Here is a 14,870-nt window from a genome sequence, read left to right on the forward strand (position 1 = left end):
TAATTTGGTCCGGCACCCTGATTTTGAGCATTTTGGGGAGGGAGAACTAAGACAATATCACAATCAACTCGCACCATCCGCCCATTGAATTTTAATAATCGAGTGATTTTGAGTGAGCTATGTTACAAAACCCAACAAAATGAACATGCTTGGTGCATTTCGGTGAATGCACTATCCAATTGGCTCAATACCACAATGCTATTTGCTTTGACAAGCATGTAAAATGGAATAAATGTTAAAGTTTAATGTATCCACTCTACGGTTTGGCTTCATACGTTGTCTTTAATTATACTCCATGGAATAAAGTCAGTTGTTCCTGAACGCGTTCAATTGACAAGCCATATTGGTAAACTTTATGAACAATGCGCACTGGAATCAAACAGGGTGCTCAGATGCTAGAAAAATAAATGTGACATCTAAGGTTTCAAATCATGACAAAAAGTGACAAATTGTTATGAATTGAAAATGTAGCTATTAGTGGACTAGATGGTGTTTCACATATCGTTTTGAGCTGATCTACCTTGCCTGGTGACAAGGTGACTAGTTTTTGTCCAGATTGAAGGGAAGCATAACATCCAGACTTGGAGTTTTGAAAAGAGTAAGTGAATTCAAATGAGTAGACTCATTTTGAACTTCAAGGATAAACATTTTGTTCACAGCCCCTGCCTTAGCAAATGAAGTATGATGCATTCAAGTATACATCAAGTGATAAAACTTATATTTTATTTTGATAATCCAGCATACTTTGCTTACTTAAGAAGAACTATTCACATTAACACAAACACTACCTATATGCATTAAACTTTTTGATCAAAATATCTTTACATATAATTGGGTGTGTGTGTGTGTGAACTCTTTACTCTCAGATTCTTTTATTTTTTATCAAATTCATTTTTTCATAATTATGAATGATGAAAATTATGAATAAAAATTATGACCAGAATTTTAAATGGGATCCCTTATGACCACTAAAAGAATATTGTCCTTCAACTTAATTTGCTTTTCAGGAAATGAACAAAGTGCATGAGTTTCTAAAATTATTCTTGAAAATGTGACCAACTATGTCTGATTTCAGCTGCCACAATATGCTCGTCCAAAAATGTGACAAAGGGTTTCAAATTGTGACCAAATTGTGTATGCCATACTTTTAAAAAAATATGTGTCAAGGGTTTTCAAATTGTGACCAATTTCAGCTCTCTATCACTTAATGTGAGAATCTGAGCTCTCTGATCTGGAATCTGGCTCGCCAAGTCCTTTTTAGCCAGTGATGTTAGCTTGTGCCAAATCATTGTTAAATATACTAATTGGAATTATTTTTTTTTTGAATAACGCTATCTATTTAAGAAAAACAAATTCTTTCTGGTAATCATAAAGGATTTTGGTATTGAAATTCAATTATATTTGACACTCTATGACATGGTACGTTCAGGAATTTGTTTTTTGAAACATTTTACTTTTCAAAGAAATGAAAAATGTTGGAAAAATAAAACATCACCGTAAATATTTGTGCAATTGTGTAAATGATACTCTCACTCAAAAGGTCAACAAATTTTGAACCCTTGTATTTTTGCAGTGCTCCAAGGATTGCAGAATCTTCTCAACTCTGAGATTTATTGTGTTTTATTTTGGAGAACTATACATATTGTCAGCCCTAATAAACCCTCCATAAATGACAAAAAGGAACCCAAGAGAAAAATCGTCTATTCAGATTGAACCTTTGTTGATCTTTCTTTATTAAGAATCTTCAGTTTATGTTAAAGCATAGAAAGTGTACCGATCTGGGAATTCTTATTTTTGCGCTCTCTGATCTCACCATCAAACAAGCGTCTCCACGCCTTTTACCCATGACCAGATGTTGGCACCAACTAGGGACCCTGGATGCAGAGACCCGCGAGGTTGAGTATACGTCATCAAATTCGAGCGACATGATTGGCTGCCAATTGTCAACGAACATGGGCTTTGTTTGGAAACTTTCTCAACAGGGAGTCAGTCACTTCCAAAAAGACTGAGCATGTTAGTTTTGCATGAGAAGGCAAAGCTTTGAATGGTTTTTGACAAATTTGATTCACCTTGGGTTCAACCAAATCATTCTACAACATTAAAGTGTCTTTTGCAGTTAGAATTGCATCAGTATGGTATTTCTCAATAAAATATAGTTTTCACGCTGATTTTTTGCTTGCTGCCATGGTCAATTTGGAGTAATGCGCTTCAAAAAACAGAGTACAACCATTTTAACAAAGTACATTGTTCAGTCTAACAAGGACTTGTTCCTTGAGAGACTCAAGAAGTTCACATGCCAAAATGTTAATGCAAATAATGGAATAAAATATTTTAACAATCTAATCTTATGAAAAAAGGGGTTCAGAGAGTATTTAGAAAGTAACAAAACAATTCTAAATAATCTAAAATACCATATCCATGAATCAGCTTGTCATTGAGTAAAATTTCGAAGTGTCCTTGAGGAAAAAAATCAATGGTGCTTGACATTACAGTACTCTTTTTTATACAGCGCATCAATTCAAATTCTGTTTGGAAACTTTTTAGTTCATCGGATCGCTTACTTTTTGAAGTGGAGCCACTTGTCAAACCTCGCGCGTCTCTGACTAGGGTCTCTAGCACCAACCATTTTTTCGTTTTCTATTACAATTTGTTTTGACTGGCCATGCTTATGCAAATGAATGTTGGACTAAAACGGTTTAATCTAATGTCTAAGGGTTTTTAGATATGACGATTTTTTTTGTAAATATAGATTTAAAGGCACTGGATGAGCTTCAATCAAGTTTCTTAACGCGATTGTGGCGCAACCTGACTCAGCTGTTTCAATCTAGTTTTAACGAAGGTGACCTTTCCTCATATGGCAATATGAAAAAAGTGTGAGCCCCCAAAATTGCATCACTGACACTGGTAACAGCAAACAAACGAACCTACCAGAGCTTGCCTAAACGTCCCCACATATCCGGATGGAGCAAAGCTTTACACAAGATACCCCGCCAACCGGCACTGACCAAAGACTGATTTTGTCATGTGTTTCAATTTGCCCACTTGTCTTACATGCTTACGGCAAATCTGTTTCCTATTTGAACTGATCCTAACCAAATTTGTTTGGTTTCGTCATTCATTAGCGTATCCAGAAAATCAAAAGCTTAGCCAATATATTTTTTAGGAAAATATTCATTGTGAGATATGTACCTACAGTCTCATTGGATATATTATTTCGTATATATGTATACATTTGGTATCACATATCGGTGACTAGGGTCCCATTCTGGGGTTAAGAATTTTAGAAGATGACAATAATCTTAACACTAAAAGCTGACGCATTGGTTTCAAAAATAAATCCCCAAATCTTTATCCACCCTCCAGCCAGGAAAAGGCACTACCAGCAAATATGGTAAGCAATGAAAACAGACAATAAGACTTTTTCGAAATGGAATAACGGATAAGCGTTAGCATAAGAGTAATCAATTCTGCAATCGTAACAGTTCAAAGAGTTTGGTAACATCGGAAAACAAAGGGAAAAGGGATTCGAGTCAACCATTGTTTCTCACTTCACCAGCATGAAAAATCAAGCCACCCCAAGGAGTCTTGATTTGAGTGCGTTACTTCTCAACGGTGTTCCCTCCTGATCCCCTTCCTACGGTTCCCTCCCAGAGAAAGGAAAGAAAGATCAGCGTAAATAAGCACGGTACACAATGTTCAAGAAGGACTGGGGTACATAGAACGACTCTGTTGGGACTGTGGCTTGGCATGGGGCTGCATTAACATTTGGGTTGGCTCTGAGCTAAATTTAACCTCGCCTGACTTTCTCGACTCTACCTACGTATACGATCGAAGAGCGCAAAGCGAGAAGGAGGCATTTGAAAGGTCAACTCGGCCAATTTCGGGCCAATGTTCAGACCTCAGCTCTATCTTGTGAACCCATTAATATTGAAAATGGCATGAATGTACATTTGGAAGCAGATTAAAATATAATAAGCGGTAGATGATGCGCCCTAACAAGGATACAAGGACGGAAATGGCAAGTAAATCATATTTCCCCGATATCACGTCGCTTTAACATCTTATTCTACCAAGCGTTGCATCGTCTCAACAGTCAACCACTTGTCCTATACTAAACTACAGGCTGTACGTATCTATCACCTGTATGCCTCATTTATCCATTTTGTGCTTTGTGTGTTGATTGTTGGGAACCTGTAAACTGGTGTCACGTAGATGGAATCGTCGTGGCCCATCTGGTCGAACCATTTGTGCTTCAAGGCTTTCCAGTGCACTAGTTATCTCGTTTTTTTGTACATGCACGTGCTCTGAACAAGTCTTTGCTCCTTTGATGCTATCCAGGTGGCCGACTTTCTAAAACACCTTTGTATTATCGACACCATCATCATTCATCAGTGGTCCTAGCACGCACAGTTGAACACCTTGATGGAACCTGTGAGCACCGTTCAGTATGTCACGGATGCAATTGAAGGATATAACCTGGCCAATGTTGCTTGCCATCACTGAGGATTGATCGCGGAGGACTCAAAAGAAGGATTTGGGAGGATTGTCAGCACCGTGTGCCACACGCATTCGATTACAACGAGATTAGCGTAGAGCATGTAGGATCTATGGAGCACCATTTCTATTTGCATTAACTATTTTCTTCATTTATTGATATGAGTTGGGTTGAGTTGGCTTATGCATTTGATCCAACCAGTTGAATGTGGATTAGTAGGAAAGAGTGGCATTCTTGAAGAAATTTGAATTGAAAGATTCATCCACGACACGGGGTAAACGGGGTAAAAGACCAATTCGTCCACAGTTGGCCTCCTTAAATGTTGGGGAAACTGTTCAGCTCAAAAGTCGTGGTATTCCTGCTCAGACCACAAATTAATCAAGACCATCTAAGATTGTTCATTGAGGGTTTTGAGCGATGGGCTTGGGCTTTTGAAATTAATAACGCCAGCTCTGCACTGTTTGGTTATGCTTAGGACACATTTTGACAACTGTAGGGACGACTTTAGAGTAACAGGTGGGATCCTTTTTTTCCTTCTCTTCACTCAAACCAAAAACCGCACCGTAGGATGAAATGCCTTGGGAACACCTGTCCATTTGTAGACTTTGGAGCCAGGAGTCGATTTCTTGAAAACAATGCAGTAATAATACACACGAAATAATATACCATGAATCAAAGAACACAAAATTGAAAAGGGGTGGCAAGGATGCTCTTTTTGCAATCTAGAATTCGGACAACAATTGAAAGAACGACGATCATGGCAGATAGCGTTAGAGTTTGTTGAAGTTATTTGGGTTATTTGGGCCAAAACAACAGGTCAATGTTACGACCAGTATTTGGGGTTTGAAAAACTCTCGAGCATCTAATTCTATTACTCATCAATTCGTTATTTTCACCCTTAGTGTCCGAAAAAAAAAACTAGCGATCAATAAACAAATTAAAAATAACCTAATGTTTTGTTATATTGTTCGAAAGCTTTCTCCACAACTGGTCATCAACACTCGTTCTGTAGCCTAGGAAACAGGACAAACGATGACAGGGGTCCTCCAAAGCGAACCTCAGCGAACCAACAGACTCGTTGTAACCATGATGGCGGATCGAAGTGGAATTTTGAGGCTTACTCTTGCATTGTCTATTTTCATTTTGCCAATTCTGGCTGCAAACAATCTTGGTACAGTCAAGATGAAATACAAAAAAACATACTTAAATGCTGCCGGTATCAGCATAATTGAGCAACCTTCAAAGAAACGTAAGTAATAATAATATGTATGGCAATTTTGGGGGCATTGTTCAAAAGTCATGTTGTGTTGGTTTTCATTTCTAGTGTTTCAATACACAATTCCTGAAGAATTGGAAGGCGCGAGACGATGGTGCTCGGCTCATTGCTCCAATTTGAACTTTGGTTCTACCACATGCAACGTGGTATGGATGAAGGAGATTGATACTGAAGAATTTCAATGCACTTTATCTTATGTGAATTTGTCCGAGGATCTCGTGGGCAACGTTGTCAAAAGGATCGATCCTGAAGCGACACAAGTGCTCCTTTTGAATGTGGTCGACGCTTTGCACAATGAGTGACATTGAATTTTTTGTTGCCCAAACGGGATTAAAGTCTTCTTCATATCCCACATTATTGTGTCCGCGTTGGTCTAAAACCTTAAATTGCGACTGGTAGCTGCCTATCGTTTTCAAAATTATAGACTAAGTAAAATATCTGTTTGTGGTCGTGAATTTGAAAATGTTGAAAATCTTCGAAATCCCTTAGAAAGAAATGACATAATACTGGAAAGTGTAATCTATATTTTTGTAAGTGGTACATGATCAGGCGGGAAATAGAAAAATCAAAGTCTCTTTATGTCTTTTTGACTTTGTTGGTCCACTTCTCTAACTTTTAATATATATATATTTCATGGCACCGTGGTTTGCTCTTCACTATAACTTGCTCATGCGTTGTTGATTACGATATGGCTTTCAAAATTGCGAATTTGCTATGATCACGACTAACTGTCTAATGAATATAGTTTAGTATCATCTCGACTAGCCACGTGCAATACCGGGGTGGTATTGCTTCTTTTCGCTAAGTAAGGGCATGGTCACCGTATCCATAGGAGGAAACTTGAGCCTCGGTCCGATCAGGGCGAGCCTTTTTTTTTGCTTCTGATGACCAAGGCGACCTCTTTAATCAGTCTTTCTTGGGCCCATGGGCTTGTAGAGCAACGTGGTCACATACTTCTTTTTAAATCGTTGGGTAGAGCTCAGAACCATGACACCGTCTTTGATGGAAAGCGCGTACAGATGATTCAACATTACGTGGTTGGGTTCTGGTAGCAAAGTGGGCTCGCACGAGAGTGGCGTGTCCTGAAATGGAAGAGAGGCTGCATATTGTAAAAAATTGAAAATCTAACATGGATGACTAATGAGCCAAAGAGCTAAAGAGCAATTCAACCTTTAAAGAAATGTAAATCTGACAAATTTGACTACTTTTCGACTACAAAGACGAAATTGAAATTTGTTGCAAACATTCGAATCTGAATATGGACGAAAAACATCGGCAGTCGGCGCTGATTGTCTACTTCCAAGTGTTTAGTACTCATTCGGTCGAATTTCGGTTTCAAGCGATGGAGCAAGTAATCTACCGGTATATAACCTATTTGTGACTGCACTTTCAATCAAAACCCCAAGGCTAATGCTTTGATTGATACCTTCGTACGTTCTTTGACATTTTGGTCTATTGGGTTCTGTGCAACAATTTGCATCATCAAAAATGTTGCAAAAATGCTTTTAAGGGCTGTCATCGCTGACAGCCATCTCCAGGTTGAGTTTTTCTGAAAGTCAAAACCATTATTTTCATGGATCCACAAGCTAACCCAACTCTTCTCCGCATTGAAGTAGTTAGAACATGCAGCAATTTGAGGTCAAAGGATCGAAGTAAGCATTTTTGTATGCCTTCAATTTTGGCAGACATTGCCGAAAGGGCAACATTTGCTTTACTTTGGTCGACATACTGAGGAAAGCTCCAAATCGAGTTTAAGTACAACTTATCTAAACAGATACTTACCTTGTTCAAAATGACTTGAAGGAGATGCGGCGGCAAAATGGGTGGTCCAGTGCGTGTCTCCAGTAATTGCAAAGTAGGTGGTTCTTGACCGTATTCCTCTGAAACCGGGTAACGCTTCTTTTTCCGGCTCATCTGATCCACCGTGTAGCTGTCCATATCAAGGGCATCGTAAGCATTGAAGTCCTCCTTTCGCACACGAATTACATTGTTGACCTCGCCTTCGTCATGCTCGACTTTCTCGACTTCGGCGTCGTTCACCCATTTGCCATCGACCCAAAACTTGTACTCGTAGTTACCCTCTTGCAGATCGACAATGGCCGTAAAGTCCTTGGTAGAGCGTGACATGGGCAGGCGTTTCCAATTATTGAACGTGCCTGCAGAAAATCAAGTTAACGGAGTGAGGTTAATAGCATAATGGAATCGATATGTACGATGTATTACCGCATAAATAGACTTCCTTGGCATTGTTGTTGTTATATTTGATGATGGTAGGCATGCGCTTCTTGCCCGTGCCAACGTTACCCAAGCGAATCTCTTCTTGAATCTCCTCGTTGGTGAAGCCCTTGTGTTCACCGTACTTGCCACCCTCTCCTACAGAAGCTTGGCGATAACGTTGTCGTCCACCTTCGGTGGTGGCCCGTGGCCGATGCCCGTTAAGACGCGATGATGCTTTATTGTGGATAGAGTGCCCCTGCAACTCATCACGACGACCCGCCGTGATAGCCACGGGTCCATTGAGCGGGTCTTCAAAGCTCTTGCCTTGATTGGCACGTGTTGATTTAAACAACTCATGGGCCGTGAAAGACGTGCCCGCATCGTGGGACTTGCGTCGATCATTGGAATTGGCATTACCCATCTGGAATCACTAAGAGAAAGCAGCAATTGTTATTAATCTCCGCGTTAAACTAAACTCAAATGGTGAGAGCATTGAATCGCATGTCACATAGTCTACGTATGTACTTTGACTAATCGAACGCCCAACGAGAAAATAATCTGCGATTCCAATCTGGCACCAATCAATCCAAATTTGAGGGATCTACAAATACGTGTAACATAAATGTCAATACAAAAGTGTAACTCAATGGGAGCTGTGCATAAGATCCAGCAGAGTCTCTGAATCTAATCCGAAGTGAGTTTTTTCAATCAGAATCAGAATCCAAGATATTTTTTCCCATCCAACCGAATCCGAGAGCTTTGCCCAAACTGAACGAATCTAAATCTGATATTTTTCGCTCAATCCGAACCGAATCCGAACGCGAGATAGTTTTGTTTAATCTAAGCATAATCCGAAATATTTTGCTTAGTCTGACAACGTTTTACACCTATTGACTGAAAAACAAACATACATTCAGCCTTAACAAAATGTGAAAATGTTATGAAGTGACGAGATTGAGTAGGAATCAAAGGTTGTCAAGGACATATGATCACACAAAAGTTTGCAAATTATTCCATCTATGGAATGAAAATGCCATTTAAAGAGTAAATACATTATATGACAATCTTTGATACGTGTACCCCACAGGGACCCCCTAAATGCACTCAGTGCTATCGCATTCCTCGTACCGTATTGCCGGAGCAGCAGCATTATTACTTTTTCTATACATAGCTTAGCGTTCTTCCTTCCTGTCTCCTTTGTTTTCAATTTTTCCTAGAAAAATGACCATTTAACTTTCATATACTAAAACCAGGTATAAAACCTGAGTGATGCCACCAAATGAAAGACTTGACATTATTTTAAGAATAAAATCGTTTCGGACTTAGTTTCTTTTGAAAGACGCATCTTCTAATTCATATTTCTGGTTGCAGCTTGTTTTTTGCGATTGCTTTAGGAGTTGCCTAGGTCAAAAAATAACTTTCCTGTTGGAATGGCTTACTTTTAAGAGAATAGTTCTATACCCTATGTTCCTTTAATTAATGTTCTCTGAGAGATCTGAAAGAAACTGTTTTCAAAACATACTTGCATACCAGTAGTTAACCCTGAAATTTCGGATTGGGTTCGGATCGGAATCCAAATTCGAAATCGAGCAAAAAGCTCCATTCGACCAAATCCGAATACGAAAATTGTTGATCAGGTGCCTCAAGGGCTCGTTTCATGGAAACTCCATTGACGGTAGGCTCGAATTTGGGTCTGATGGCCTAAACTGACGCTGATGGCATGGAAAAATAATCCGGGCTCGAATCTGTCATGAGGACTGATCTCACCCGACGTTGAACCGGGGCCGGACAAAAGTCAGAAATAAGAATACGACTAAGGTCGGTGGTTGAGAGGGCTGACCTACACATTCGAAACGATGGGATTTTTCGTGGGAATGGGAGCGAGAGAGTGAGAGAGTGAGAGAGTGGCGATGCCATCTAGAGGCCAGCCCTGGGCTAGGAATATCCTGATATGAGATCAGTCAGGCCTAGGGATTATAGTCATGCCCAGGAAACCCCACACTCACCCCTTGATTGATAAGTATGATGAAGGGCCTAGGGAGGAGTGAGAGCACTCAGAGCTCAGAGCAGGAGCCAATGTTGACAATTGCTGAACAATTTCTGTCCAGCTGGTGATGTTTTGGCCCAGGCTGGCCACCGACTGCTATGTACAAGCTATGTACGTACGTATGTATTATCTCTCAATCTCGTGTTGTTTTCGACTCAAACACTGAACATTGCAGGATGTCTGTATGCACAATCAGATGGTAGTCGTCGTTGTTGTTATCGTGGCTATTCACGAGGCTGATCTCGAGTTCACTGACGAGGGTGATGCGGACGCGGATCAAGATCAGGACGACGACCACGACCACGACCACGATTCTTTTTCAGGGCTCATCAACATGAACCAACCCATGAACGAGCATGGATTGACATTGCTCAGTTATCCATCCAACAATTGCAACCCTATTTTCTTCTGGTTTTTCACTTTGTCAAGGTCTGCAGGCCTGTCTTGTGAGGACAACAAGGATGAAGAGGACGAGGCTTGGGTACCGATGTACACTATCTGGAGCTCGAGGGGGCGTGCGAGCTTGTGGATGATTGATGGGTGGGGTGGTTTTCTTCTGTATCTTCTTCCTTCTTGTTTGGGCTCAATCAATGGGCTTAACCTGGTCTGTGGCTTAACTAACCAACCGGAATCAGAAGTGCACTTTGTAGACGATCGATGGATTAGATGGTCCAGTCTACTCTCAAATCGGCTTCACACAACTCGTTTTCTACATTGAGCACGGACTCGATCAAACATACACACAGAAACATCTACTAGATAATAGTCTGTCTGTATGCCCGTGCAAGACAGGGTCGAGTCGTGCAGCGCAGAACAGCGCAGAGCAACGCAGACCAGGACGATCGTGGATAGAGGGCGCTTGAGTCGCGTGGATGGAGGCTGGAGACAGCCTGGAACTCGTTTCCCTTCCCACCTAATCCATCCCGCTCAGCCAGCTAACACGGATTGGACCGAGGCCACTGTCTGAGTCCCCCGAGGGTCGTCAATGTCGACAACGGCGCAAAAGCCTAGGGAGAGAAGAAGGGGGAGCGACGGCAGTGCAGACTCAGGCGGATCCAGGGCCGCCAGGTGGTCCAAGGCCCTCATAATGGACCGCATTGGGAACCAGGGTCGGTCCCATTGAGTTGGGGCATTGCGAACAAAAACATTTCCCTTCACCGAGTTGGCTTCAAATTCATCAATTGAATTTCTTTCATCTATGTTTAGACCCTTAGTTTGCATCATAATGAAGTCATTTTCGAATCAGTCCACTCATAATCTGGTAGTTGATAGGCCAAAACGTTGTTCATTTCAGACGCAGTTAATGACAGCTAGTTGTATTTCCTAATCCAATTCAAAGTTTCTTTTTTGCCTTCAACTTTGTTTAGTTTATCAAGCATTTGACTTTCAAAGATTAAAAGGCATCTCTTTCTCCGGGGTTGGCAGTTGGTAGGCCATTCTGATTGTTGGGAGGCCATTGCGGAGGTCACGTAGATAACATGATGGATGCATTTCTGCAGGTGATGAAAAGCAAGAATTACATATCCATAATGCTTGATGTACATGTTCCATTGGAAAGCCTAAAATGGGCCACCTCACTACTCTCATATTTAGGTAGAGCATAGATCACTGGATTCCAGTTGTCTATGGGTAGAGCTATAGTTGCGGTAAGATAATCCCAAAGCTGAAAGAACTATTTTGAATAACTATACGAATTGTTCGAGTGATTGTGCCTTGAATCCATTCAGGACATATGTCTGTGTACAGTGAGTAAATTATTATCATTATTATATACATATTGACATAAAGTCCTATCTGGTCAGAGCTTTGCCCTTATCAAAAAATTGTGGAAAGTAAGATATTTGAAATGCGAATTACTGCAAGGACAGCTTAACATCATATAAATAAAGTTTCCTTTACTTTTTCGCTTGTCACTTTATTCCAAGTTTTTTCCCACTTAAATACATTTTTTCCTCAGATTATGCTGAAGCGTTTGACAAGGTAGAATACGGTTCAAATGTGAAAGAGACTTCGACATTGGAGTCAGAAGATTTTCAGTTGTTTGATAGAATAAAAAGTTTTTGACACTAGGTTGCGACAAGTGAGGTTAAAAGCAATCTGAGTAAGTCACTAATCGTTCTGTTAGGTGTACTGCACGCCTTGCTTATATTGTATTCATTTCACCACTCTTGAATAAGCCACGGGCTTCTAGAAATATTGACTGCAAACGAGCTGCCCGCCAAATCAGCCTGCTCTTGGTCATTGCAACTCTGAGCCCCTTTTTGAATTAAAGTAATAAAATGAGAAACGTAGATCTCTTCAATTAAAGGTAGTTCATTTTTATATCATTTACTTCTAAAGTGGACCGTTTCAAAGCTATGTTGACAGAAGCTCATGTAGCTGACCAAGAGCACGCCGAAAATTCGAATTTTATGCTGTGTTTTCTACATAACTTTGATAATGTCTCCTGAGTTCCCGAGGCATAGGTTTGGCCTCAAATTTGGCCAAGTTCAACTATTAAACCAGTTCTTGTGGTCGTATGAAGTGCATATTTGGAATAAGATCAACGGTTTAAGAGACACGAAAGTTTGGCTTCCGTTCATGGTCCACATCCCTAGAAGTCCGGGATTAAGCTTATGCATATGGTACATTCACACGAGATAGATTTGGACGCATAATTTGGCAAACAATATCTGAAAAAGTGGACTAAATACATTGCTTTCAATATCCATATGTAGGTCTCCACAAGATTTAGCATCTGTTTTATAAATAGACATGTTCATTCAATTCGAAAATGTAACTAAGGTTTCAATCCGTTAATGCATGTCAATATCATTTATCAATCAATTCATTCAGTTCAAGCCTTGGTCTTGGTTATGGTCTGAAGTCTTAGTCATGTGGCTACCCTGACTCGATAAATAAACACGTTAGTAGTTCCAACACGCTCAACTCACTACATTGGCGACCCCTTGTTCCTTTGTCAATGCGAAAACAAGTTTTCAAACATATCCATGGGTTTTCTCATCCTGGTGTCAAGGCTTCCGTCAAACTGGTCAAAGCGTCTTTTTCTTGGCCCAACCTTCCCGCTGACGTATCCAGATGGGTAAAGGAATGTATTGATTGTCAAACGTCAAAGATTCAACGCTATAACAAAACAGCTCTCTCTATTTCCATTATCGAATGATCGCTTCATGATATTCATGTCGATTTGATGGGTCCTCTACCTCATCTGATGGCAACACCTACATATGGACCGTCATCGATCGCTTCACCAGGTGGCCCGAAGCCATTCCCATTCCCATTCAAGTGTCTGACTTGTGCCAAAGCTTTTTTTAGCTCGTGGATTGCCCGCTTTGGATGCCCCTCCACCATCGTTAGTGACCGTGGCGCCATTCATAAGTGATCTTTGGAAATCTTTGGGTTCGCGCTTGGGCTCCACTGTGAAATCATCCACCGCCTATCATCCCGCTTCGAATGGATTGGTGGAACGCTTTCACCGGCATTTGAAAAGCGCTCTAAAGGCCAGACTAGGTTCAGATGTGAAATGGACCGATCATCTACCTGTGGTTCTTCTCGGTATTCGCGCTTCTGTTAAAGAGGATGTTGGGTTCAGTCCGTCAGATATGCTTTACGGATCGCCATTCGCATTCCTGGGGCTTACTTCTCTGCCTTAAACCACCCCCAAAATGTCAATAATCTCTATCTTATCACACTATTTTGAGTTGTAATGGGATTACAATTCCCATTTGAAAACTGGAACGAACTACTGTAATTTCGTTGCTCGTAATAATGTTACAACTACCTGAGTTATACTCTGATAAAAGTGCAAAAAATGAGTCAGTAGTGACGAAATTACAAGTAAAGAAATAACAGTATTTAATTGTTTTGTTTTGTTTTTCCACGAGCTTCTCTAACCGCAACAGGAATTTAATCCCCAGTGCTATTAAAATGAAAGGTTATAATTCGTCTATTTATTACCTTTCAATCTTTATATGATATTTGGTCAACCAACGAATTTGAGTTGGCAGACCGAGCTCGTCCTTGAATGATCTGGAATGCTACTTAAAAATTTGTCCAAGTCTGACTTGAAAGATGCTTACGTTAATAAGGCCTACGTATTCCCTACGAATATCAGAGGGAAGCAAATTAAACAATGAAGAAGCCCGAGAAAGAAGAGAAGTGGACTTCACTGTTCAAACTAGCCTGGGTTCTCGAGGGCTTGAAGGTGCTCTCAAAACGCTCGTTAAACCTCTACCTACCTCTACGAGCCATAGCCTCTACATTGCTAATGCCTTCCCCATCAATCTCAAAAGGCGCAACAGGGTGTTTCATCTTTCTTTTCGAGTTCGCATAAATGAAAAAAGCCTTCGGATTCGACCCGATCTCCTCAGCCATCTTACTCTCAGTTTGAAGTTGGTCATCAGTTGGTCATTTTCGAAAGAGGCCTTAATCTCACCCTGAATTACGTCCAACTTGTTTTGGAGACTAGCCACGTTCGTTCCTTTTTTGAAAAGGAACTGTAGTCCAGTTGCATTTTAAATACTATAATCATACCAAAAAACCAAAAAATTCTCGTTACTCTTTCCTTTTTTCACGCTCCAGAGTCCAGAGTTTTTGATGTGAGTGGTTGTCAGAAACATCCAAGCACTCCTTGAAAGTGAACCAGATGTGTTTCATTAACTACAGAGCAAAAAAGGGTTCAACTACTACGCGATCCTGGAATTCCAATGTCAATCATCTTGAATTATAAACAACAACAATATACGTGAAAATTGGACTATATTGACTGGAAATGATCAGCAGTAACCTCTTAAACAGGATGGAGGGTGAAAACCGTTCCAAGGTAAGGCCTAACT

At 40.5% G+C, this 14,870-nt stretch overlaps 2 protein-coding genes across 3 annotated transcripts; one reads left to right on the forward strand and one right to left on the reverse strand.

The window, feature by feature from the left end:
• Window positions 1–5,451: 5,451 nt before the first annotated feature.
• LOC131884722 (uncharacterized) lies at window positions 5,452–6,123 on the forward strand. Its single transcript, XM_059232586.1, has 2 exons — window positions 5,452–5,744; window positions 5,820–6,123. Exons 1-2 carry the CDS (start codon window positions 5,528–5,530, stop codon window positions 6,071–6,073), a joined length of 471 nt encoding a protein of 156 aa, XP_059088569.1. The 5' UTR covers window positions 5,452–5,527; the 3' UTR covers window positions 6,074–6,123.
• Window positions 6,124–6,275: 152 nt separating this feature from the next.
• On the reverse strand, window positions 6,276–10,823 carry LOC131884718 (5'-AMP-activated protein kinase subunit beta-1-like). 2 transcript variants are annotated; one of them, XM_059232579.1, is made up of 4 exons: window positions 9,995–10,823; window positions 7,995–8,409; window positions 7,554–7,927; window positions 6,276–6,853 (listed from the first exon to the last, which is right to left on the reverse strand). In XM_059232579.1, the coding sequence occupies exons 2-4, from the start codon at window positions 8,407–8,409 to the stop codon at window positions 6,674–6,676; spliced, it is 969 nt and encodes a 322-aa protein (XP_059088562.1). In that variant the 5' UTR covers window positions 9,995–10,823; the 3' UTR covers window positions 6,276–6,673. The 2 variants fall into 2 exon arrangements, with proteins under 2 accessions (XP_059088562.1, XP_059088561.1); XM_059232578.1 differs by having other exon boundaries at window positions 7,995–8,418; window positions 9,995–10,822.
• Window positions 10,824–14,870: the final 4,047 nt, after the last annotated feature.

This window comes from Tigriopus californicus, chromosome 8, assembly GCF_007210705.1.
Source record: "Tigriopus californicus strain San Diego chromosome 8, Tcal_SD_v2.1, whole genome shotgun sequence".
NCBI classification, from domain to species: Eukaryota; Metazoa; Arthropoda; class Copepoda; order Harpacticoida; family Harpacticidae; genus Tigriopus; species Tigriopus californicus.

Excerpts from the sequence above, each read along its gene's own strand:
- LOC131884722 (XM_059232586.1), top strand. The coding sequence starts at position 5,528 with ATGACAGGGGTCCTCCAAAGCGAACCTCAGCGAACCAACAGACTCGTT. Across the intron at positions 5,745-5,819 it reads TGAGCAACCTTCAAAGAAAC|TGTTTCAATACACAATTCCT; the intron begins GTAAGTAATAAT and ends TTTCATTTCTAG.
- LOC131884718 (XM_059232579.1), bottom strand. The coding sequence starts at position 8,409 with ATGGGTAATGCCAATTCCAATGATCGACGCAAGTCCCACGATGCGGGC. Across the intron at positions 7,928-7,994 it reads CAAGGAAGTCTATTTATGCG|GCACGTTCAATAATTGGAAA; the intron begins GTAATACATCGT and ends GATTTTCTGCAG. Across the intron at positions 6,854-7,553 it reads TTCAAGTCATTTTGAACAAG|GACACGCCACTCTCGTGCGA; the intron begins GTAAGTATCTGT and ends CTTCCATTTCAG.